The sequence below is a fragment of the Leucoraja erinacea genome, chromosome 35 (assembly GCF_028641065.1).
Source record: "Leucoraja erinacea ecotype New England chromosome 35, Leri_hhj_1, whole genome shotgun sequence".
Classification (NCBI taxonomy): Eukaryota; Metazoa; Chordata; class Chondrichthyes; order Rajiformes; family Rajidae; genus Leucoraja; species Leucoraja erinaceus.
In genome coordinates, this window is record NC_073411.1 from 5,405,933 (window position 1) to 5,432,458 (window position 26,526).

The 26,526-nt window shown below is 42.2% G+C and overlaps 1 protein-coding gene across 2 annotated transcripts in view; it reads left to right on the forward strand.

The window, feature by feature from the left end:
* Positions 1–1,713: 1,713 nt before the first annotated feature.
* golga7 (golgin A7) overlaps positions 1,714–26,526 on the forward strand; it is a 38,170-nt gene continuing 13,357 nt past the window's right edge. The window contains exons 1-5 of one of the 2 annotated variants that reach the window (XM_055662163.1): positions 1,714–1,774; positions 13,970–14,095; positions 15,640–15,792; positions 18,437–18,538; positions 19,266–20,330. In XM_055662163.1, coding sequence (XP_055518138.1) covers positions 1,766–1,774; positions 13,970–14,095; positions 15,640–15,792; positions 18,437–18,538; positions 19,266–19,283 — 408 coding nt within the window. In that variant the 5' untranslated portion in view covers positions 1,714–1,765 and the 3' untranslated portion in view covers positions 19,284–20,330. Of the gene's footprint in view, positions 1,775–13,969; positions 14,096–15,639; positions 15,793–18,436; positions 18,539–19,265; positions 20,331–26,526 lie in introns of those variants that run through there. The other variant, XM_055662162.1, reaches the window with a different exon arrangement.

Here is a 26,526-nt window from a genome sequence, read left to right on the forward strand (position 1 = left end):
TATGTAACAATTGTTCTGTGCCCATGAACACAGCCGAACCTGCTTGTCATACACAGTAGCTTTGCTAGTAGCAAAACAGTCTGCTTCTTTGTCTGTTATCATCTTCGAACTGCCACTAATTAACGCGTGTACAACTACTACAATGCTCTCCCACAGCAACATAGGCCTCATCCTTTCAATGTGAATTCCTCTGTCCAACTAACCATCCTGCTAACTTCTTTTCGTGGAATTAAGTTGAATTCGATAAAATCCCAAATCTTAAAAAGCATTAAACAGTGAGACATCTCGATTAGGAAATCAAAGGGATCCAAGGGTTATTTTTACTACTAAAACTAAAAAAAAAGGAAGCTAATAAGGTAGAACAAACCAAAAATGCTGGCTGCCAAAGAGGTCCGGAAAAATGTGCAAACATTGACACAAAGTTAATAGAAACATAGAAAATAGGTCTGAAGAAGGGTTTTAGCCCGAAACGTTGCCTATTTCCTTCGCTCCATAGATGCTGCCACACACACTGAGCTTCTCCAGCATTTTTGTCTACCATAGAAAATAGGTGCATGAGTAGGCCATTCAGCCCTTCAAGCCAGCACCGCCATTCAATATGATCATGGCTGATCATCTAAAATCAGTACCCCGTTCCTGTTTTCCCCCATATCCCTTGATCCCTTTAGCCCTAAGAGCTCCCTTGATCCCTTTAGCCCTAAGAGCGAAATCTAACTCTTTCTTGAAAACATTCAGTGAATTCAGTGAATTGGCCTCCACTGCCTTCTGTGGCAAAGAATTCCATAGATAATGTTTCATTTGATTATTTTTTTACTGAAATAGAAAACAATTAGAGATAAATGCATTTAAAAATATCTAGAATTAGGGGTGAGTGAATATCGAGGTAGGTCTGTGGTAAGAAAAAGGCAGGATATATTAGCAAAAATGAGATTAAAATGTAAAGTTGCAATAAAAAAATTATTATGTAATGTTAATAATAATAAAGGAATCTGAGAAGGAAATTCTTATTCACTGAAATATTATACCCAGTGGAAGATGACTCAAACATTTTCAAGAGGAAACCAGAAACATGAGAGGAAATAAAAGGAAAAATAATGTTGAAAGGCTGAGATGAGTTAGATGGAACTGCAGGAGAAATTCTTGGGAACAAGTCAAGAGTTTTAATTATCATGCGCTTTGGGATGAGAAATTATCAATTGCTGGAGCTTTACATAAAACACGGTTGTGTTTTTCCTGAAATTTATAGTTCAGTAATTTTATTTGTCATGCACTATGCATTGAAAATACCCGAATAACTAATTTTATACAATAATATATATATTGATACTGCAGAATGCTTGTTCTATTCTGCATTAAATTACAGTGTTAACGAATTTATCATTTTCGAAATTATCCCAGGGAGAGATTCTCGATGTGAAAATATTGAAAAATAATGCAATTGAACCTGAATAATGCAAAAAATGTTGTTTAAATAAAAGCATATCATATATTATATATATATATATATATATATTCAGGATAAATAGGATATCTTATATTTTATATATATATATATATATATGTATATATATATATATATATATTCAAACTAAATAGTGCAGCGGAATTTAATGTAAATGTATATTTGTAAACTGCAATAGTTTGTTGGCTGGAGAAGTTGAGAGGGACAGTCGGTGGAGGGCGGCCCTTTAGTTCGCCATTTGGCGGCAGGGGGGGGAATCGTGTCTGTGGGACGCGGCAACCCGGAAGCAGGCTGCGGTTCAAGATGGCGGAGGTGAGGGATGGGGATGCGCGGCGGGTGGACGGGGTTTGGGCGTCGGGGCGCGCGGTGACGGGGTGGCGGGACCGAGGGGGGGTGTTAGTCTGGCGGCGCTGCAGGTGGCGGGGAAACCCGGGGTGGTGGATGGTCCGGGGCCTCGCCTCCTTAATCTGTCCACTCCCCTCTTCTCCCCTCCCCTCTTCTCCCCTCTCCTCCCCTCCTCCCCTTCTCTTTTACCCTCTTCTCTTCTCCTCTCTCCTCTTCTCCCCTCTCCCCTTCTCTTTTACCCTCCTCTCTCCTCCCCTCTCCTCTTCTCTCCTCCCCTCCCCTCCCCTCCCCTTCCTCTCCTCCTCCCTCTCCTCTTCCCTCTCCTCTTCTTCATTCCTCTCCTCTCCTCTCCCCTCCTCCCCTTCCCTCTCCTCTCCTCTCCCCTCCTCTCCCCCCCTCCCCTCTTCTCCCCTCCCTCTTCTCCCCTCTTCTCCCCTCTTCTCCCTCTTCTCCCTCTCCCCTCCCCTCCCCTCTCCCTCTCCCCTCTTCTTCTCCCTTCTCCTCCCTTCTCTCTTCTCCTCTCCTCTCCCCTCTCCTCCCCCCTCTCCTCCCCTCTCCTTCCCTCTCCGCTTCCCCCCTCTCCTCTTCTCCCCCTCTCTTCTTCTTCTCCCTGCTCCCCCCTCCCCTATTCCATTCCCTCTTATCTATATTTTCTTCTCCTCTCATCTATTCTTCCCTCCCCTCCCGCATCTCATACATTCTCCTCTCCCCTCCCCTCATCTCGTCTGTTGTCCTCTCCCCTCCCTTCATCTATTCTCTCCCCTCATGATCTTGCCACAGCTTCTACTGTTGCTGCCTTGCCGTCTCAGGGTGGGTGAGGGGAGGGGATGGGGGCAAGGTCAGTGATGAGGAAAGATCACGAGTTAGGTTTGTGTTCAACAAATAATCACTAGGAAAGGCATAATAACCTGGGACTTCACTCCCTTTCAGTCAAAGCTTGCACAATCCCTGAGTAATGAACGCATGGGGGTTTAGTCACTCTGAAAAAAGGAACTGTATATGCTGGTTTACATAAAAGATAGATACAAAGTACTGAAGTAACTCAGCAGGCAAGGCAGCATTTTTGGAGAAAAGGGATTGATGTAATTTGGGTCGGGATCGTTTTTCAGACTCATTCAGGGTCTGAAGAAGGGTCCTGACCCGAATCGTTACCCATCCTTTTTCTCCAGAGATGCTGCCTGACCCGCTGAGTTACTCCAGCACTTTGTGTCTATCTGAAAGAAGGGGTAGTGGTGGAGTTTGTGTTTGTTTAATCGGCATGAAAGCATGCACACCACACCTGGGGCAGCTTTGTCCCCTCTGTTATCAGGCTTCTGAGAGGCCTTTCCATGAGCTAGGATACTGTGTGATTCACCGCCACCCCATTGCAGACATTGGACTTTGCCTTTGGAACTGATGTGCCACAATGCTGAGAATGATATTCTGTTCCGCACTCTATCTTCCCTTTCTTCTATCTATTATACTTGAGTTGGACTTAATTGTATTTATGCATGATACATCTGATCTGTTTTGAATAGCATGTTAAAAATACCGTTTCCCTGTACCTTGTTAGATGTGACAATGATAAATCTAAACACAAAAACTTACTTGTTAAAATCAATATTTATGTCAGTGATATTTGGTTATGGATTACTGAAAGGTGCATCTGGGGCAGGGGGTGTTGGGATCAGGAGTGAAAGTTGATAAGCATCTTTACATCGAGATTTCAAAAGGAAATTAGATAGGGCTTGAGCAAGGGGGCGAATGGAAATGAATGATTTGCGCTGAGCAGAGCTGACATGGACTGAATATATTGGTCTCCTGTACAGCAATGACTTGGTCAGATTTTGAGATGATTGTGGAATTCCTCTCTTTCAGGAAGCGTAGGCAAATATGACTTATGATAACGAGCTTTATAACAAATATAGAAATATACAAGGCTTAGTATCAGAAGCTAAATAGATCCAAACATTAGCCTTGTGAGTAATTGACGTGTGGGAAGGCAGGGGTGATGTGTTGTTGGATGGAAAGCAGATAATTGTTAATCAACGAGATTACAATCTCATGTCATTATGATATGAATGTGCATTCCTACAAGTGGCAAGTTGACACTTTTTGAAAACCTGTGTGACAAGAATCTGTAACTTAAAGCAAACGCCTGGAGATTAGTTGAGTTCTGATTTTGAGATGCAGAGATTCAAAAATCATGTACAGAATCCTTCAATGTAAATGAAAAGCCAAACACATCCTCCATCAGATTATACCACTGAAGAGACAAAAACAAAATCTATTGCCAAGTCATGCAACCATCTAGATTCTCTCAGAGATGTGTTTTTGGGGATCTGGATGTCACTGGCACAGGCAGCAGTTATTGTTCTTGTAAACGTGGTTCTAGGAAGCCTCCTTGTCTTGATAAAGGTGCTCCCACCAAGTTGTTGGGAAAGGAGTTCCATTGACTTGAAGGGGGAGCTGCAGGAGTTTGCAGGCATCATGAGGCGGCTGTGGGAGTAGCTACAGCAATGTAATTTGTGCATAGCTGCCTGTGTGTCAGTGGTGGGGGCAAAGAATGGTGAGAGAGGAGGATGGGGAACCAAACAAACAGGCAACTTTGACCTGGACGATTCAGGCATTCTTCATTATTTTTGGCACTGTACTTATACAGACAAATGTGAAGATTTCCCTTGCACATGTGCCTTGTGATGTCAGGATAGAAGTCACTCACACTAGGATACCCAGCCAAAGTCCTGCACTTGTTGTATTTGCATCAATTATTATTGTGTTTGTAGGCTAATTGGCTTGGTAAATATGTAAATTGTCCCTAGCGTGTGTAGGATAGTATCAGTATGCGAGGATCACAAGTCAGTGCGAAGGGCCTGTTTCCGTGCTGTATCTCTAAACTAAACATATCTTGCCCTCTTCAGTTTCTGGTCAATATCGACCCCAGGATATTGATTGGAGGGGACTTGTTGAAGGTAGTGTCATTGATCTTTGAATATAGGGAACTGGATTCTCTGTGTTCTTGGAGGTGGTCATTGCTTGGGTCTTCTGTGTTACGAATGTTCATTGCCACCTCTCTGCCGTGTGTGAAAGTGGTTTTGTGCTTTCTGCATGCAGGTGGGGCTCCTTCATTAGCGAGGAGTTGCAAAAGGAATGGAACTTTGTCTCATAATGGCTTCTTTGACTTTCATTGGCACAACTTTGGTCCTCATGTTGATAAACAGCAATAAAAGTTTCCAAAGGTGATGGAAAGACTGGAGGAAAGACTTGGTGCTGAGAGCTCTCTTGTACCTGCATTAAAGAGGCAATTAAACACACCTGAGCAATTACAAACACCTGTGAAGCCATGTGTCCCAAACATTATGGTGCCCTGAAATGGGGGGGACGATGTATAAATACAGCGGTAATTTCTACATGGTGAAACCAAAATGTATAAAAATGGCCTTTAATAAAATCTGACAATGTGCACTTTAACCACAAGTGATTTTTTTTCTATTACAAATCTCAAATTGTGGAGTAAAGAGGCAAATAAATAAATGATGGGTCTTTGTCACAAACATTATGGAGGGCACTGAGTAGTACATTCTGTGTCCTAGCTACTTTCAGATCTTCTGCCAATAGTGAAATACTTGGATAGAGTTGATGTGGAGAGGATGTTTCCACTAGTGCAGGGGTGGGGAACCTTTTCATGATGGAATGCCGCATTAAGTTAGCTGTAATCTAATAAGGCCGCTACCAAGAAACTTCAATTAGATATACTTCAAAATGTACATAATTTTGCTAAAATAGTCCTCATGACTTACTAATGTTTTAATTGTGGTCGTCAGTCGGGGAGGATTATTTTGTTGAATCTTCTTTTACTCTTTGGTGTTTTAAGTACATTTATTTTAAGATTAAAATTAAAATAATAAAAGACGAACAGAAACATATTAATAAAAATAAAAGGTAGATAATAAAGCTGGAGAAACTCAGCGGGTTAGGCAGCATCTATGGAGCGAAGGAAATAGGCGACGTTTCGGGTCGAGACCCTTCTTCAGACCTCACCCGCTCAGTTTCTTCAGCATTTTTGTCCACCTTCGATTTTCCAACATCTGCAGTTCCTTCTTCAATAAAAATAAAAGGATTTGTTCTCCAAAATTTGGATTCATTCAAAAGGCCGCACTTAATGGCCTAGAAGGTTCCTCACCCCTGCACTAGTGGGAGGTCCAGGGCCAGAGACCATAGCTTCAGAATAAAAGGACGTATCTTTAGAAAGGAGATGAGGAGAAATTTCTTTAGTCCAAGGGTGGTCAATCTGTGTAATTAATTGCCACAGATGTTTGTGGAGGCCAAGTCAATGGATATTTTTAAGGCAGAGATTGACACATTTTTGATTAGTAGGGTTATGGGGAGAAGGCTGGAGAATGGGGTTGAGAGGGGAAGATAGATCAGCTTTGAATGAATGGCGAAGTAGACTTGATGGGTCGAAAGGCCTAATTCTGCCCCTATCACTGATGAACTTGTTCATTGTTGGCGACATAGCAGACAGAAAGGTTTCCCTCCTCATGTTTGACGATGCAATGAGACTTTGTGAGGTCTGGAATCAATGTTGAAGAGGCCTGCTGCAATTCCCTCCTTTCTGATCCGCCATCACCACTGATGGACCTGTCCTCTCTGTGGAACAGAGCTGTGCTGAGTAATAGTCTATTGCCAGACTAGTGTCTTGGACAGTGCTCCCAATTTAGACACTAGTTTGAGATGTTTGTGAGGAAGACTTTGCAAGGCCAACTGCATTGGAAGCGCTAGTCAAAACCTGGAGGTCTCTGTGATTTTATTGGTAATGATCCAACTGAGTGGTTTTCTCAGCCGCTTCCAGGGAGTTTTAAAGTCCTCCACATGGGATAAGTGTCAGTCACGTGCAGTTTAGATTGATTAAGAATGGCTGGTGAATGATCCAGGAGGATTTTTTTTCGACAATTAGTTGTTTCATGGTCATTATTGCTAAATGCAGTGTTTGCTTTTCTGAATTCCACATTTGCCGTAGTTGGATTTGAACTTGGATCTTTGGCTCGTCTGGTAACTAAACTGATGTGCTTTCACTCTGTTTGTTGAATGCTCAGTCATTTGTGGATGTGATATGATTTTGTTTAGGTGGAATTGAGTTACACACTAGAGTGAAAGTTGTTCAGCTGCCATCATAAACTGCAGGCTGTTAAATATTTTCTTAATCGATCGATATTTCAGAGTAGTAATATTCAATTGGTTCCAAATGCAGTATCTTCTTACTGGTTTTCTAATATCTAGTGTGGCTTAATGTCAAGTGCATTTGTGCAACACCTTCACGTTCTCTCGGGGCTATTTCCTCGCAGTATTCCTGTCAGTTGGAGCGAATATTGCTGCTGATGTCTGACAGGGTTTGTTCGGCAAGATTCTGAGACTAATTTTGTCAAACTATTGCTTAGCTATTATATGAGACAGCTTCAGATAAACGTTAAATAGCTGTACCTGCTCTGTTGCATCCTTTTAATATGATAGTAAAATCTGGCAGCGCTTCGAATCATCTTTCTAATTAGTTAGTTCATCAAATTCCATCATAATTATTTTGAAAAAGCACGGCAACATATTTTGAAGTTGCAATGATTCTTTGAAATCATTTGTGTTAATTCATCTGTCTTGTACCATCTTGTCTGACTGAGCAGTCCACTGGATATACCGTCAATTGCTTTTACCTTTTTCAGGGCTCGAAATTAGAGGTTGCCCGGGTGCCATTGACCACTCAAAGTGCAGCCGGGCAACCTAAATGTCGACTCATTTTGCCCGGCTTGGCAATCAAATACTGGGTTATACCGATAGACACAAAAAACTGGAGTAACTCTGTGGGTCAGGCAGCGTCTCTGGAGAATAGGAACGTGACGTTTCGTGTCGGTGGTGGCGGCTGCATTCGTCTAGTATCTTTGATTGTGGGGCAAAGATACTAGGTGCGTGGTGGCGAAGGGTCGAAGCGAATGACGGGCTCCGAACAGCAGCGACAGCGGCCGCGACTGAGTGGCGGATTTGAGGCCGCTATCAAAGATCTCCGCTATAAGATATTTGGCCGCTATCGCACTGCTTACAAAACTGCCAATGGCACTTTCAAACCCCTCGGTGGGTCAGGCAGCGTCTCTGGAGAGGGAGGGGGAGGTGGAGACCTTCCGTGTCTGAAGCAGCTGCACGACATTCCCTATAGTATCTTTTGAGCTGCACAAAGATACTAGGTGGCGTGGGAGGGGAAGGGGCACTTTGGAAGCGACATGACGGGCAAGGCAGCGGGCAGCGGCCCAGGAGCGCGGCTGCATCGCCTCCTCTGCACATCCCCACACCGTCTCTCTCCCTTGTAAGCCCCCCTCCACCCCTCTTATGGAAGGAATCCCGCACCCTGATTCCTATTCCCTCCTCCTCTATTCAGGCCTCGACGTGTGGGAGGAGTAGTGAAAGCACTTAATTCATCCTGCACTGATCCTCCCATGCATCCCTTACTGACCCACCCTCCATTTACCCTGCACCAATCCCCCCCCCCCCATTCATCCTGTAGTGATGCCCCATTCACCCTGTACTGATCCCCTCATGCATCCCGCACTGATTCACCATTCATCCTAGACCGATCCCTTCATTCATCCTGTAGTGATTACCCATTCATCCTGCACAGACCCTCCGATCCTCAGTCCTGACCCCCCCCCCCCCCATCCTGTACTCCATCCTGTACATTCATCCCCCCTGACCCCCCCCCCCCCCCCCCCCCCATCCTGTGCTGACTGACCCCCCCCCCCCCATTCATCCCCCCCCCCCCATCCATCCCTGTACTGATCCCCCCCTCCCATTCAGGAAGAATGGGAGGAACAGTTTGAAGAAGGGTCTCGCCCCGAAACGTTGCACATTTCCTTAGCTCCATAGATGCTGCCTCACCCGCTGAGTTTCTCCAGCATTTGCATCTACCCCCATTCATCCTGTGTACTGACCCCCATTCAACACCACTGACATCTCCCCTCACAATTTTACATACTCCAACCAACACGTACTAATTCACCTGCCTCAATCCATCCATTCTGCACTGATTGCCTTCTCAATCCCCCCCCCCCCCCCCCCGCCATCTATCCACCCCGCACTGATTCACACACCCCCTGACCCTATTGTGCTTCAGGGTCTTCAGAGCGAACATTGACTATGTTTGATAACGGAATGCAATCAAATGTGTTTTAATTCCCAAAGTTATTATTTGTTTTGACACCTTTAAACATATTACCAAAAGAACATTTGCTGCAGTTATGTCCTTTGGCCGTCTCTTGTCAGTTAGTGTAATGTTTAACCTGTCAGATGGGTATAGTCGGCTTTAACAGCTATTATCATGAAATGCCTTTAGAAATTTCCTTGCAACCTGTATATTTTGTTGTGGATAAATTATGTGGGTAGCGAGTGTTTCTGTGCCAATAGCAATAACAACCCATGCTATGGCCATGTCATGATCATTTTTGGTCCTTCACAGAAAACATGCTTGCATCAATTGCAATATGTAAAAGAGTTGAGATATTGTATTCTAATTTTGCTGCATGTCATTGCGGTATATATAATGTCTTGATTGGTGAATATGTTTAGTTTGTGACTTTATTTGAAGCAGAAATAATATGTGAACGTAGACAAAATGCTGGAGAAACTCAGCGGATGTGGCAGCATCTATGGAGCGAAGGAAATGGGCAACGTTTCGGGTCGAAACCCTTCTTCAAACTGATGGATTTCAGCCTGAACCGTTGCCTATTTCCTTCGCTCCATAGATGCTGCTGCAACTGCTGAGTTTCTCCAGCATTTTGTTTACCTTCGATTTTCCAGCATCTGCAGTTCCTTCTTGAACATAATATGTGAATGCTTTATTGAGCATAATTCCAACTGGTAACTACGCACTTCGTCCAAGCACATTATCACCCGCTCCATGCAACCCGTCTTAAATGACCACCTAAACTGTCATTTGGCAACCTAAAAAGCTGTCAAGGTTGCCCTGCTGGCAACAGGGACAAAAAGTTAAGCAAGAGCCCTATTTTTGGTTTGTCTACAGCAGTGGTTCCCAACCTTTTTTAGCTCATGGCCCCCTTAGGATCTTTTAATTTTTCTGTGCCCCCCCCCCCTTGACATTATTAACAGAAAAAAAGTACTTCAATATTATAATACCTTCCATAAAAAACATCAGTGTCTTTTAATTCTCTTTTATTCTATTCCACAAATATCAAAAATATTTCAACTACATAGATTTAAATTTATTAGAACTGAAATTTAGGAGGCAACAGTGTGGTAGCTCTGTGGCCCCCTAAATCCCACATTTTTTCTGTGGCCCCTAAATCCCACATTTTTTCTGTGGCCCCCCTGAAATTTGCCATGGCCCCAAAGGTTGGGAATCACTGGTCTACAACAATGTTACTTTCTTTGCCCTCTGCAGTTAGTACAATATCAACTTAATTTACTTCATGAAGCTAACAGTAAGTTGCAAGGTTTAAGAAGGAACTGCAGATGCTGGAAAATCGAAGGTAGACAAAAATGCTGGAGAAACTTAGTGGGTGAAGCAGCATCTATGGAGCGAAGGAAATAGGCAACGTTTCGGGCCGAAACCCTTCTTCAGACAGAAGAAGGGTTTCGGCCCGAAACGTTGCCTATTTCCTTTGTTCCATAGATGCTGCCTCACCCGCTGAATTTCTCCAGCATTTATGTCTACCAGTAAGTTGAAAGGAGTGAGTTAGACTGTTTCGTGAATATTTTCAAGCTGCTGGTTTTCCCACTGAATTAATTGATGTCATTTGACTCCCATGACTCCAATATTAACAATTACAGTCCTGTAATTTTATACCTGCCAGCACTGAGCCCTAGCGGGCTCGAGTTAAAATATGATAACTGTTTAAAAATGAACGCAACCAATCTCATTATACTCGACTATCAAGCTCCTTCATACGTGTGAATTTGTCACCTCCCTCAGTCTGACACTGCTAGAACCTGCGGCTGGGAGACTGGCGATGGTGGATGTTTCAATTTAACCTGACGGCAGGAAGCCTGTTTTGTGAGTTGAGATTCAGTCCCAAGTGTCGGCAGTTAAATCTGTCATGAGTACAAATCAGAATTCCACCATATCATTTTCCTCTTTATTGAGGTAGTTGTAATAAAAAATACACCAAAAGAGGCGTCACTGGATCTGGTATTTCTTTACGTACGATATTTAAATCTCTTGCATACAGTGAGATTTTTGATGGATGTCGAATTGCAGGAGCATAAAGATTTTCTATGGTCTGGGAACATGACTAATATCTCACATGTCACACTTATCAGAAGGGAATGTGCTGTCCATTTATAGATCATCTCCTCTAATTGCCAACATCAATACTTTGATTTCTAATGTGTGCGTTTACCATCACATGCTATTTTTCCACGAAGAAAATAACCAACAAATCCCCTGAGACTCTGTCATATGTTCGCCACAGCAGAATGATACAAAAAATTATTGTATTTTGCTGCTTGTCCTAGGATACTGATTATCAAGTGTCACAGGGATATGGCACAGAAATAGGCCCATCGAGTCAGTGCATGCCGTTAAGCACAAGCTTTTGTACTAATTACAGAGAGTCGGTTTATCAAGGAGGACACTCTCTAACTTCTACAGGTGCACAGTAGAGAGCATGCTGACCGGTTGCATCGTGGCCTGGTTCGGCAATTTGAGCGCCCTGGAGAGGAAAAGACTACAAAAAGTAGTAAACACTGCCCAGTCCACCATCGGCTCTGACCTTCCTTCCATCGAGGGGATTTATCGCAGTCGCTGCCTCAAAAAAGCTGGCGGTATCATCAAAGACCCACACCATCCTGGCCACACACTCATCTCCCCGCTACCTTCAGGTATAAGGTACAGGAGCCTGAAGACTGCAACAACCAGGTTCAGGAATAGCTACTTCCCCACAGCCATCAGGCTATTAAACCTGGCTCGGACAAAACTCTGATTATTAATAACCCATTATCTGTTATTTGCACTTTATCAGTTTATTTATTCATGTGTGTATATATTTATATCATGGTATATGGACATACTTATCTGTTTTGTAGTAAATGCCTACGATGTTCTGTGTGCTGAAGCAAAGCAAGGATTTCATTGCCCTATACAGGGACACATGACAATAAACTCACTTGAACTTGAACTAATCCTACCATAATCCATTTTATTCCTCCCACATTTTTGCCACTTTCCCCTCCCAGGCTCGACCACTAACTTACCCACTTGGGGCAATTCACAGCGGCCAATTAATCTGCCAAACTGCATTTTAGCAGTGCAGTAGAAAATTGGATCACGTGAAGGAAGGGAAGCAGTGCAAATAGCACCAGGGGTCAAGACTGAACCTGGGTTGCTGGAGCTGTAAGGCAGCAGTTCTACTCACTGCTCCATTGTGCCACACCCCTTGTTGGATTATGGTCCTCCAGGAGTAGGTTGTACATTGCTTCAGCATCTCTCTCTGATCTCGCTTCCACAAAATACTAACTTAATTTCCAAAAACCTGGCGACTGATAAATGTTTCAACAAATGCTTTGTGCTTCCTTATTCATTCACTTGACCTGCATTGGATTAAACATTGAACAGGAGCAGTCATATGGAAGGGCTATTTAACAAAGGTTTCATGTCCTGTGAACGGCTGTGGTTTCAGTTTTTCCAAACTTCATGCCAGCTATTATTCTATTTTGAATTAGAAACCTTCTCCTCAATGCAGTCCAATTTGGGCCAGAGCTCATTTTGGCTGTCTTGTGAATGCAAAATGTGTTGTGACATTGGGTGTTAAAGCTGGGTATGACACCAAAGCCATTCTTAATCCCTTTGGTGTAACCCAAAAACGGGCAAATTGAATTGCTTTACAGCCACCAATTTTCACGAGCTTGGTCTCTCATCACCATCACGATCATGTACTGTAACTGGTGACTGTTTTCAAGTTCAATGTTAAAAACCATTTCAGGTTTTGGATTCAAAAGTGATGTGGATTTTGTGTACACTATTTCTAACATTTTATTCTGATTCTAAATATTTTCTGTTATTTAGGAAAACTGTTCTGCATTAGCCAGTTGACACATTGGGGTTTATTTTATGTAATGCACGCTTTTGGGAAACGACTATTTAATTATAAAATCTGACCGCGAAAGATGAATAAAAAAAGTGTCCAATTTGTTGGAATTTGGTATTTTCAACACAGTGTAGCTATAAACATAGAACAGTGCAGGAACAGGTGCTTCAGCCCACAATGTCTGAGCCGACATTGTGCCAAGTTGAACTAATCTCCTCTGCCTGCATTGATCCATATTCCTCCATTTCCCGCGTCTCCATGCGCCCATCTAAAAGCCTCTTACATGTTGATGTCGCATCTGCTTCCACCACCACCTGGAGCTTCTTATGGCGTCTTGAATCTATCTTGACCACCCTTTGTTCTTCATCTCAAGAGTGTCTAATGGTCATATGTCCCGAAATGGAACAATAAAATTCTTGCTTGCAGCAACACAACAGATATGTAAACAGGGTACACTGTGAACATCATAATAAACAACAACAAAAATTCTCTCCCTCTCTGTAATATTTATAGAAAAGCAAAAAAATCCCCTCTGCAAAATTTGTGCAAGAGCTTGATTTCATTTTCCATTAAGTACATCCTCATCTGAATCAGTCTGAAGAAGGGCCTCGACCCGAAACATCTCCCATTCCTTCTCTCCAGAGATGCTGCCTGCCCCGCTGAGTTACTCCAGCATTTGATGTTGATCCTCATCTGAATTGATGAGCTGCTTTTGGCATGAGAAAACAGGGTCCTCACTGTTTTGAAATTGTTATCAGTTCCATCCTTCTGCTTGGAATCTACCAGATTCCACCACAGTTCACCTGTGACCACCACTGTAGCATTGCTCAACTCTGCACGTGCCTCGACTCATTTGCTGATAAATGTCTCCTGTGCAACTATAACTAGCTTCCATTGTAGTCCTCAGGCTTCTGAAATGATTCAGAACATGATTTGTCTGTAACGTGTGTATTTGTTCAATGAATGACAGAATCTGGCTTTGCAATCTATTTTGCAATCTGCACCCACTTTCTGTAGGTGTGGGAAGTTTAAATGTCCGAATGTTTAAGGTCTCTAGTTATTTTTTTTGTTAACTCTATATTTCATCTATTGTGTTTTGTAGACTCACTGCTTGCAGGACCTGAGACAGAACACAGCGTTAGCATCCAAAGTCTTCATTCAAAGGGATTACTCGAGTGGGACAGTGTGTCAATTTCAAACTAAATTCCCTTGTGAACTGGAAACCAGGGTAAGATGCAACTACAAGATTATGTGAGGTACAAGTATTTGTAGCACAAAGAATTAATGTTGAGGGAAAAGATATGGGTTAGTACAGTTAAACAGTGCCCATGTCAACCATGATGCCAAATTAAACCGATCCCTTTTGCCTGCACGTGGTCCATATCCCTCCATATCCCTGCATATCCACAAGTCTAGCTAAACGCCTCTAATTGCTGCTATTGTTTCTGCTTCCACCACCACCCCTAGCAGTGTGTTCCAGGCAAATACCACTCTGTATCAATCAAAAACTTGCCTGGCACATCCACTTTAAACTTTCCCTTCTCACATCAAAGCTATGCCCCCTGTAGTATTTGAATGTTTCAACCTGAGGTAAAGGTGCTGACTGTCGACCCCTTCTCTGCCTCTTGTCATTTTACAAACTTCTATCAGGTCACACTCGGCCTATTAAGTTCCAGAGATATCTGCATGTTTTGATGAGGTTGCCTGAACCTCAAAGGAGGCAGATCTATTCCACCCAGTTTCTTTGTGAAGCCACCCTTGTCTGGAACCAATCAAGTGAAGATGCACTGCATTCCATTCATGGGCAAATCCGTCTTTCTCAGAAAGTCAAAAAAATTGTAGATGCTGGAAATCCTGAAATAAAAACAACATGCTGAAAACATTCAGCAGGTCAGGCAACATTTGTAGAAAAAAGGGACAATTCATGTTTAATATCAAAGGGGAGGCGAGAGAACAGGTCATTTTCAAGCTGCAGGGAAGATAAGAGGGAGATGGATTGGACAATTTCCTTTGCACAATTTCCGTTCTCCAACATCACCATTCATGCATCGTGATAGTTATTTGTTTCCTGGTGTCTGCAATTTTTATGAAGGGTCTTTAACCTGAAACGCCAATTCTATTTATAGTCGGACAACACGGAATCAGGCCCTTCATCCCAACTTGTCTATGGTGATCAAGCTGGCCCATCTAAAGCCAGTCCCATTTGTCTGCACTTGGTCCATATCTCACTAAACCTTTCCCATTTATGTATCTACTTCTCTTTCCATCAGTCGTGCATGATATTGAGTAAGGAGACCGATTGTGTAAAGAATATATATGAGGCCCCATACAATAGCACGCAACAAAAACGTTTCACTTTTCCTTGGTACACGTGACAATAAACTAAACTCAAACTGAACTGAAGGGCCTGTTTCCGTGCTGTTTGCCTATGGCATAGTAGGTATTGCTATCGGGTATTTGTGAGAAGGTGTTTTGACTTCAGTCTCTCTTGCTTTTGGCTCAGCGTCTAGATATTGTTGCATTCAAATGTAATAATTCAAGTTTAACAATACATTTTCTTAACTTAATGCTCGGGATTGGCAGTCTCACTTCCAATTCCAATTCTCTCTGAAAGAATCAATTTGCCTCGACTACTTGGTGTTACTGTTTTTAGTTCTGTGGCAACATCAGATTCACAAGCATTGACAGCTGTCTTGATGTATCTTCCGTTTGTTTGGGAGCGTGGCTTGGATTTTCCGAATTCCCTTCCTTTAAGTAATATGCTCTCCACAGGTTGACAGACAGCAATTTGAAGAAACCATCCGAGTGCTAAACAACCTGTACGCAGAGGCTGAGAAGGTGGGAGGACAGTCGTACTTGGAGGGCTGCTTGGCATGTATGACTGCATACACCATCTTCTTGTGCATGGAGACTCATTATGAGAAGGTGAGTTCTGGTGATCAAGTTACTTAAATGGATAGGACTACTGCAAGTCAAACACTGTACATTACTATCCAACCTTTGGAATGGCAATAGGATAGTAACAAGCCTAATCTATCCATCACCCAAGCATGCAAAACCTGTTGTAATTGCTTTCACAAATCTTACACATATCCCACACATTGGATGAATGGGTGGTAAAAAGGGTTTAATAATGTTTTGTAATTTGAGTCTGGTTACATTTTGTTTGCTAGTGGTTATCATTATACAGGTAATGTTCTTGCAGAATGTCCTTGAGAATGATGGAGTATCAATTGAATTTAATATTTGTCAAAGGTTCATTTCCATTCTTGCAAAACTGCCTCCAGCAAATCTGCTTGCATACGAGTTGTTGTTCTTGATGGTCAAAATATGTGTTTAAGAAGGAACTGCAGATGCTGGAAAATCGAAGGTACACAAAAATGCTGGGGAACCTCAGCGGGTGCAGCAGCATCTATGGAGCGAAGGAAACAGGCAACATTGCCTATTTCCTTCGCTCCATAGATGCTGCTGCACCCGCTGACTTTTTCTCCAGCATTTTTGTGTACCTTCGAAATATATGTAATGGATATTTCCATAGATAGTTTAAGAAATTACATTATTATAATGTTCTAATAAGTTGACTAGGGCATTTATTTTCAGCTGCCTTGTTTATCTGATCCTAAACGTAATTAATTTCTTGCAGAATATTCTATTGTAGGACTTGTTAATTTGTTATTAAACAGTGATCGATTTTTGAATGCATTGCATGTGGAATAAAAACGAAATTGTGGCCAATTTACTAACTAAGTCCATCAGCATTGATTAAGGAGGAAATGGGCAGGTTAATACTTGTTTCAGAAATGACATTTTATCTCCTCTGCAAACTCAGGATGACCATCTGCATATTTTCAGCCTTCCCAAATCTGCACTTTTATTTGCAGTGTTTTATCATTGTGCATGGAGTCAATTTTATAAAGTCATGGTATGTTCTGCAATGTTAGCTACATTGAATTTTTTTCTTGACTGGTCTGGCAAGAGTTAAATAAGCAAGCAAAATGCTCTGAAACTGCTGTTGTATGCCGAGTTATTTAGTGAGGCATCCTTGTGCTGAATGAAGCCACCGTAATAAAGCCATCTCCTGTTTTGACCTGAAATATTTGTAACGTGTTTTCTTTCCGTAGATGCTGCCTGATGTACTGTGCATTTGCAGCATTTTCTGTTTTTTTTATTCCACTTCACGTTGGGTGTTTTTCGGATATGCCAGTTTAATTTGTGGTGGGAGGTGAAACATGTTTTTTGCTGTTATTCTGTTTGTGCTTCTGCGCCTCACCAGCTTCCTTGCCACAGTGAGTTTTGAATGACAAACATTTTTGCAGAATGTAAATTTATTCTCGTGAAATTATCTAATTGAAAAAAATTCTGCCACATTCTTAAAAGTGGATCATGACTGGGGAAAAAAAAGTGAAAGTAAAAAGAAACCTTGTGAAATACGTCGAAATTATCAATCTTTCACAGGTTATTCTTCAAGCTTGGATTCAAATTACAGAAACTGACCAACCTGAATCAGATCTGACTGTGCACTGATTTGATCATCTAGTGGGTTTCTTATGACTTGAAGTATGCAGGACTTAATTAAACTATGAAGGGCTCCTTTTATAAGCAAGGTAAAGAGTGCTGGTCATACAATCTTCCCAGTGAGGATATGTGTCACGTATTATTGATTGTGGAAAATGATCCAGCTTCTACCATTTCAGCTCTGGCACATCAAGAGTTTTGGAGAATGGAGGATTGAAGTGACTCCAGACTATAGCTTGGCTGCTTTTCTCTCATTCATTGTTGCCATCGGTCATTGAGACATTGATGAGCAGACAATACAAGTTTCAGTTTGGTGAGGGCATGATTAATGCTTGTGCTTTAAAACACAAGAGCCACTCTTCCACATAGTCCACCACCAGTCCCCATCCTGAAATGATTCATTTCACTCTTATGCAGATGCATTGTGACAGATTCAAATTAATATGTAAAGTGTACAGTCAACTATGTGTTTTTTATGCAATTCCAGATTAGTTTTAAAAAATTTTAGTTTAGCGAAGCAGACCCTTCGACCCACCGAGTCCGCACCGACCGGCGATTCCCACACATTAACACTATCCTACACACACTAGGGACAATTTTACATTTATACCAAGCCAATTAACCTACAAACCTGTACGTCTTTGGAGTGTAGCTGGAAACCGAAGACCTAAGAGAAAATACATGCTGATCACAGGGAGAACATACAAACTCCGTACAGACAAACACCCGTAGTCAGGATGAAATCCGTGTCTCTGGTGCTATAAGGCAGTAACTACTGCTAAGCCATAGTTAACTGACGATTTGAATTTAAATTTAATTTTGATTTTCCACTTTGCTTAATATTCATGTAATCCGAGGTGTCTCTCTCTACCTTTAAGAATCAAAAAGAGACATTAGGCTTATGCATCCAAATGAAGGGAAATGCACAATTGTACAGGGATATCCTTAGGTTTATGTAATCCTTTAGCTTTTAACGGAAATAGTGAATTATATGAATCATGTTTGGAATAGACTTATTTGAAATAACTATTGTTGCTGTGTTCTTTGTTTGCAGGTGTTGAAAAAGATTGCTAAATACATCCAGGAACAGAATGAGAAGATATATGCACCACGAGGTCTTGTCATAGTCGATCCAATTGAAAGAGGGTTGAGAGTTGTATCCTTTGGTTTTATTGGATTGCTTCTGCTATTTATTAGAAGATCGGTCTCTTTGAATGCTGTTTATATAACCACATAGCTGGGCAGTTTTGTAATGTTTCAATGCTGCCTCCAGCATGTGTGAAGCAGATAAATAATTACATTTCCTACTCTGATTGAACTTTGACAAAAGCACTCTCTCTTTTGCATGTAACTGAGATGGTTGTTTTTTAAAAAAATAACTCTAGAATCCCCCTAAATCATGCCATAAGCCACAGTTTACGGAGAGGAAACTAGCAAGTTAAAAAGCTAATGAAATACTGACGGTGAAACACACAATTATTAGCCCCAGTTTCTCCAACCAAAACTCTGCTGCATCACAAACTACTGTATTTAACATGGCAGTTAGGCAGCCTTGCTAGATACTTAACATTCTCATTTTTCTTAATCGATAGTTCCCTTTTGCTTGGTGGTGATCAATCAAAATGAAAATTGTGATTAATCTGTGAAATTCTTTGCCACAGAAGGCTGTGGAGGCCACGCCTATGGATATTTTTTAAGGCAGAGATAGGTCTTTGATTAGTACAGTGTCAGGGGTTATGGGGAGAAGGCAGGAGAATGGGATTAGGAGGGAGAGATAGACCAGCCATGATTGAATGGCAGAGTAGACTTGATGGGACAAATGGCCTAATTCTGCTCCGATCACTTATGGCCTTCTGATCTTTTTCCTTAATCGGAATATGCAGTATTCTTGGAGGATGTGATATAATGTGTGATGGTTTCACTTGGTTGGATAGATTAGACCAGGACTGGGGAACATTTTCATGTTGGAATGCCGCATTAAGTTAGCTGTAATCTAATAAGGCCGCATCCAAGAAACTTCAATTAGATATAGTTCAAAATGTACATTATTTTGTTAAAATAGTCCTCACGACTTACTAATGTTTTAATTGTGGTCGGGGAGAGTATATTTAGTTGAATCTTCTTTTACTCTTTGGTATTTTAAATAGTTCATTTTAAGATTAAAATAAAACTAATAAAAGATGAACAAAAACATATTAATAAAAATAAAAGGATTTGTTCTACAAAATTTGGATTCATTCAAAAGGCTGCACTTAATGCATTAAACCTACGAATTATGTTCTTGGATGGGAGACAATTAGGAATTCCTTCAATCATTGGGTTTGCATGCATCAGAAGGCTGTTGGTCCTCAGTCATTCACTAACTTCAAGACCAAGACCGAGAGAAATTTGAACACTCAGGGGAATATGTGAATGGGATGGGAAAGTGGAGTGTGGGTAATTCTTCATTATAATGAAAAAGGGGTAGGCCTGTTGCCAGCTCTTGCTCCTAATGTTTAAATGAAAGGAACTTACCACCAATCGTGCAAATCCTACACAATTTACTGTGCTGAGCTACATTTGGGTGGAATGGAAATATTTATTGCTGGTACCATACAGGGGTTGTTAAATAGAACTTCCTGTCCCTTGAATAACATGATTTGGTAATTGCCTGAGGTGATAACCCCGCTGAGTAAATAATCGGTGAATTGACATGGCTAAAACAGTTAAATAAATACATTGAAGACAGAGAGTGTTGGAGTAACTCAGCTGGTCAGGCAGCATTTTTGGAGAATGCGAGTAGGTGACATTTCAGGTGACCTGAAACATCAACTATCCATTTTCTCACGAGATGCTGCCTTTCCCGCTGAGTTACTCTAGCACTTTGTGTCTTCTTTTGTAACCAAAATCTGCAGTTCTTGTTTCATCTAAATACATCGGTTGTCTTGATAGGATGACGTTGAAATGGAAGCATCTCGTGACTGCCTTTGTCCAACCATGTGCCTATCAACCCCTCTTCCCCCCTTGCCTGTGTTCACCATGCTGTGTCCTGCCCCTCCCAGCTTTCTTGAGCTGATTAGAGAGTGGTTTTGGTGCAGGGCAGGATGCAAACAAGTATGTTCTGAATGAAAGTAAATTGTAATTTTGAAAAGCTGATCAGGAAGCAGAATGTATCACAACTTGTATTGAGAAGAATGGAATGTTTGGGTTTGAAATGCATCTTGTAACATCTACTCAAATCTCCTGTGCAGACCAATTCTATTTAATTTAAGAAAATTTTTTATTTTGCTTTAATTAACACATGAACTGAGTATGAGGTTTGTGTATGTGGTCTTCTAGATGCCAACGAGTAATTTATAGATTTCAATTGAGCCTGCTTCATTTGGGATATACATTGCCCTCCATAATGTTTGGGACAAAGACCCATCATTTATTTATTTGCCTCCACAATTTGAGATTTGTAACAGGAAAAAAAATCACATGTGGTTAAAGTGCGCATTGTCAGATTTTATTAAAGGCCATTTTTAACCATTTTGGTTTCACCGTGTAGAAATTACAGCAATGTTTATACGTAGCCTCCCCATTTCAGGGCACCATAATGTTTGGGACACAGCAATGTCATGTAAATGAAAGTAGTCATGTTTAGTATTTTGTTGCATATCCTTTGCATGCTATGACTGCTTGAAGTCTGCGATTCATGGACAGTTGCTGGGTGTCTTCTCTTGTGATGTTCTGCCAGGGCCATCTTCAGCTTATGCTTGTTTTGGGAGCTGGTCCCCTTTTCATATGAAAGGCATGCTCAATTGGGTTCAGATCGGATGGTCGACTTGGCCACTCAAGAATTGACAATTTTTTAGCTTTGAAAAACTCCTTTGTTGCTTTAGCAATATGTTTGGTATCATTGTCTTGCTGTAGAATGACTTTTGAGGCATTTGTTTGAACTTGAGCAGATAGGAAGTGTCTATACTTCAGAATTCATTCTGACTACCATCAGCAGTTGTACCATCAATGAAGATGTGAGCCAGTACCTTAAGCAGCCATACATGCCCACACCATAACACCCCACTACCATGTATCACAGATGAGGTAGTATGCTTTGGATCTTGGGCAGTTCCTTCTCTCCATACTTTGTTCATGCCATCACTCTGGTTTAGGTTAACCTTTGTCTCATCTGTCCACAAGTCTCTTTGCGATTAGGAAGCTCACCAGTGCTCTCTTTCTTCTTAATGATGGTCCAAACACTTGATTTTGGTAAGCCTAAGGTTTGCCTGATGTCTCTAACAGTTTTATTCTTGTTTCTCAGTCTCATAATGACTTATTTAACGTTCATTGGCACAACTTTGGTCCTCATGTTGATAAACAACAATAAACGTTTCCAAAGGTGATGGGAAGACTAGGTGCTGAGAACTCTCTTATACCTGCATGAAGGCAATTAAACACACCTGAGCAATTACAAACACCTGTGCAGCCATGTGTCCCAAACATTATGGTGTCCCGAAATGGGGGGGACTAAGTATAAACACAGCTGTAATTTCTACATGGTGAAACCAAAATGTTTTAAAATGTCCTTTATTAAAATCTGACACTGCACTTTAACCACAGGTGATTATTTCTATCTCTCAAATTGTGAGGTAAAGAGACAAATAAATAAATGATGGGTCTTTGTCCCAAATATTACGGAGGGCACTGTATATGCAGTTCAGTGGAGCAATAAAGCACTGTTCCAATAACATGGTTGTTGCTGAAGGGGCTTTGTGTGAAACTCTCAGACTGAATAAGTTTTAGTCTCTGGAAGTCTTTCACAGCCATAATTGGTGAAGCAAAATAGATTACTTTCCTGGCAGACTTTAAACAAATTATCAAATTCCTTTCAAAGTGCTTGAACACCATGATGTATTGTGAACCACAGCCTGCAGTGAGTTCACCTGCTTTTCTCACGAGTAACTTTAATTTGATAAGTGCCCAGGAATTCTGTTTGTGCATTCGTCCAGTTGGTTATCCTGTGAATTTGGAAAGCAAAGCAGTGGGGAGTATAACATAGGACATTTCTGTTCTGATTTTTAACTTGTCATAAGTTGATAAGTTGAACAATCTTCCTGCATCTCAGGCTAGATGCAGGAAGATTGTTCCCGATGTTAGGGAAGTCCAGGACAAGGGGTCACAGCTTAAGGATAAGGGGGAAATCCTTTAAAACCGAGATGAGAAGAACTTTTTTCACACGGAGAGTGGTTCTCTGGATTCTGCCACAGAGGGTAAGGCCAGTTCATTGGCATATTTAGGGGAGTTAGATGCCCTGTGGCTAGGGGATCATATGGAGAGAAGGCTACGGGATACTGACAGCCATGATCATATTGAATGGCGGTGCAGGCTCGAAGGGCACCAGTTTCTATGTTTCTATAAGGCTGGCTGAGGTATCTAGAGATGACTCTTAGTGGCACCAGGGATTCAATGGTGGCCTGCTTTCACAAGTAAAGTCTAAACCAGTGGTCTCTATTTATTAAAACAGTCTTTTCTTCAGGCTGCTGCTTCTGTTGATGTTCCCACAATCCAGTATTCTACATATCAATGTTGATCTAGTATATAAGAGGCCTCAGTTGGTTTAACACCCATGTTGATTGTTCACCATCAGTTTATACTAATTAGGCTGAAAGATCTATGGTGGATAATTGAATTAGAAATTAATTGCTCCTCTGAAGGGTATATCAGTAATGTTAGAGGTTATTAATTAAAAGGGACTGTTAATCTTTCATGTTCAAGAAGGAACTGCAGATGCTGGAAGATCGAAGGTATACAAAAATGCTGGAGAAACTCAGCGGGTGCAGCAGCATCTATGGAGTGAAGGAAATAAGCGACGTTTTGGGCCGAAACCCTTCTTCAGACTGATGGGGGTTGGGGGGGGAGAAGGAAGGAGAAAGGGAGGAGGAGGAGCCCGAGGGTGGGGGGATGGGAGGAGACAGCTCGAGGGTTAAAGAAGGGGAGGAGACTGCAAGGGCTAGCAAAACTGGGAGAATTCAACGTTCATGCCATCCGGACACAAGCAACCCAGGTGGAATATGAGGTGCTGTTCCTCCAATTTCCGGTGTTGCTCACTAATTCCGGTCTTGTCGCCATCGCAGGGGACAGACTTCTGACCGACATACACTACAAACCAACTGACTCGCATGGCTATCTGGACTACACGTCTTCCCACCCTGCCCCCTGTAAAGACTCCATCCCCTACTCCCAATTCCTCCGCCTACACCGCATCTGCTCCCAGGATGAGACGTTCCACACCAGGGCATCGGAAATGTCCTCGTTCTTCAGGGAACGGGGATTCCCCTCCACCACCATAGAGATGAGGCTCGCACCAGGGTCTCATCCATACCCCGCAACACTGCACTCTCTCCCCATCCCCGCACTCGCAACAAGGGCAGAGTCCCCCTAGTCCTCACCTTTCACCCCACCAGCCGGCAAATACAACAAATAATCCTCCGCCATTTCCGCCACCTCCAACGTGACCCCACCACTCGCCACATCTTCCCATCTCCCCCCATGTCTGCCTTCCGCAAAGACCGCTCCCTCCATAACTCCCTTGTCAATTCTTCCCTTCCCTCCCGTACCACCCCCTCCCCGGACACTTTCCGCTGCAACCGCAAGAAATGCAACACCTGTCCCTTCACCTCCCCCCTCGACCATTCAACGACCCAAACAGTCGTTCCAGGTGCGACAAAGGTTTACCTGTATCTCCTCCAACCTCATCTACTGCATCCGCTGCCCTAGATGTCAGCTGATTTACATCGGGGAGACTAAGCGGTGGTTGGGCGATTATTTCGCCGAACACCTCCGCTTAGTCCGCAATAACCAACCTGAACGCCCGGTGGCTCAGCACTTCAACTCCCCCTCCCATTCCCAATCCGACCTCTTTGTCCTGGGTCTCCACCATTGCCAGAGTGAGCAACACCGGAAATTGGAGGAACAGCACCTCATATTCCGCCTGGGTTGCTTGCGTCCGGCTGGCATGAACGTTGAATTCTCCCAGTTTTGCTAGCCCTTGCTGCCCTTGCTCGAGCTGTCTCCTCCCATCCCCCCGCCCTCGGGCTCCTCCTCCTCCCTTTTTACTTCCTTCTCCCCCCCCCACCCCCCATCAGTCTGAAGAAGGGTTTTGGCCTGAAACGTCACCTATTTCCTTCGCTCCATAGATGCTGCTGCGCCCGCTGAGTTTCTCCAGCATTTTTGTATACCGTTAATCTTTCATGACTGGAGATGAATCCTTGGTTCTTTGTATGAAATACCGGGTTTGCTGTAGTCACCTTCAGTCCATACAATGTGGAATACATTTGTGACCTCCAGAACCAGGGACCAAATTGTACAATCACCTGAATATAAAAACTTAGTTAAAAATTTACAATGTAAGGGAACTACCACGGTGAACAACAAGGATCATTGGAGAATTGTTCAGATTCAATTACCCTTTTTTTTCACCCAGAGAGTTGTGAATCTGTGGAATTCTCTGCCACAGAAGGCAGTGGAGGCCAATTCACTGGATGTTTTCAAGAGTTAGCTTTAGCTCTTCGGGTTGAAAGAATCAAGGAATATGGAGAAAAAGCAGGAATGGGGTGCTGATTTTAGATGATCAGCCATGATCATATTGAATGGCAGTGCAGGCTCAAAGGGCCGAATGGCCTACTCATGCACCTATTTTTCTCTTTCTAATGAAAGCAAAGATGCATTTTTTTTATCACAGCACATAGTTGTTTGGGTCCCTTTTTTATTTAGACAGAACAGGATGAACATTTTCATTTTAAAGACTGTTCTCAATGATATTCCTAATTTGTGGTTCCCATCAGCACTTCCTCCATTTCCTGAATATCATAAGGTCATATGGAATAGGAGTAGAATTATTCCATTCAGCCCATCAAGTCTACTCTGCCATTCAATCATGTCTGATCTATCTCTCCCTCCTAACCCCATTCTCCTGCCTTCACCTGACACCAGTACTAATCAAACATCTGTCTATCTCTGACTTAAAAATATCAACTGACTTGGATTCTACAACCTTCTGTGGTAAAGAATTCCACAGATTCACCACCCTCTGACTGAATAAATCTCTCCTCATCTCCTTCCTAAAAGAACATCCTTTAATTCTGAGGCTATGACATAACTCTCCCACTAATGGAAACATCCTCTCCACATCCACTCTCCAAGCCTTTCATTATTCTGAATGTTTCAATAAGGCACCCCCCATTCTTCTAAACTCCAGCGAGAACAAGCTCAGTGCCAACAAACACTCATCATAGGTCAACCTACTCATTCCGGAGATCATTCTTGTAAACCTCTGGACCCCCTCCAGAGCCAGCACATCCTTCCTCAGATATGGTGCCCAGAATTGCTGACAATGTAGTGTAGTTGTCTTTGAGAGCTACAACTTCCTTTAGCTTCAGCAGCATCATGCCATTAAGCCTCTTTTGGAAGGCTCCATTTTGCATTCTATGGCTGCATTTATTTCTAGTTCTTTTAAGTTCACTTCTCCCTGGAATGTTACACAAATTGAGTTTACAATTTAGAATTGAGTAATATTGTGAAAATGTTAGTTGGCCCAGTTATACACTTTTCCTCAAGATGCCTTTATTTCAACATGGAGTAAGGATAAGTAACATCAGGAATAGGTATACAACTGCACTGTTAAAGATGGGTTACGAAATGAGACCTCGTGAAGGATATTGGGTGAAGAAGGATATGGAAGTAGAAAACTGGAGTGTCAGGTGAATTATGTTCTGATTTCTTGAGCTGCAATTCTTTGCTTAGTTATATCACTTTTTCATATTGAATGGCGGTGCAGGCTCGAAGGGCCGAATGGCCTACTCCTGCACCTATTTTCTATTTTTCTATAAATGACACCAAGTGCTGGCTTGAATAGCCTAGTAGTCTCACCTTGTTTGCTCACTTAAAGCACCCAACCCACCCAATCTGGGGAAAATGTACACCTTTAAAGCATTACATTGCTTTTGACCTCCAAATGTTTCAATGCACTTTAGAAACAGCACTTGTGGATTGAGTTATTGTTTGGAAACACTGATCATTATCAAATGAGAATGTTGGTCCTTTTTTTGTGCAAATTGGGATGCAATGTCTTGATGTTTCAACAGAGATTAATTTTGGCAGGATATCGAGATTTATTCAAATGGC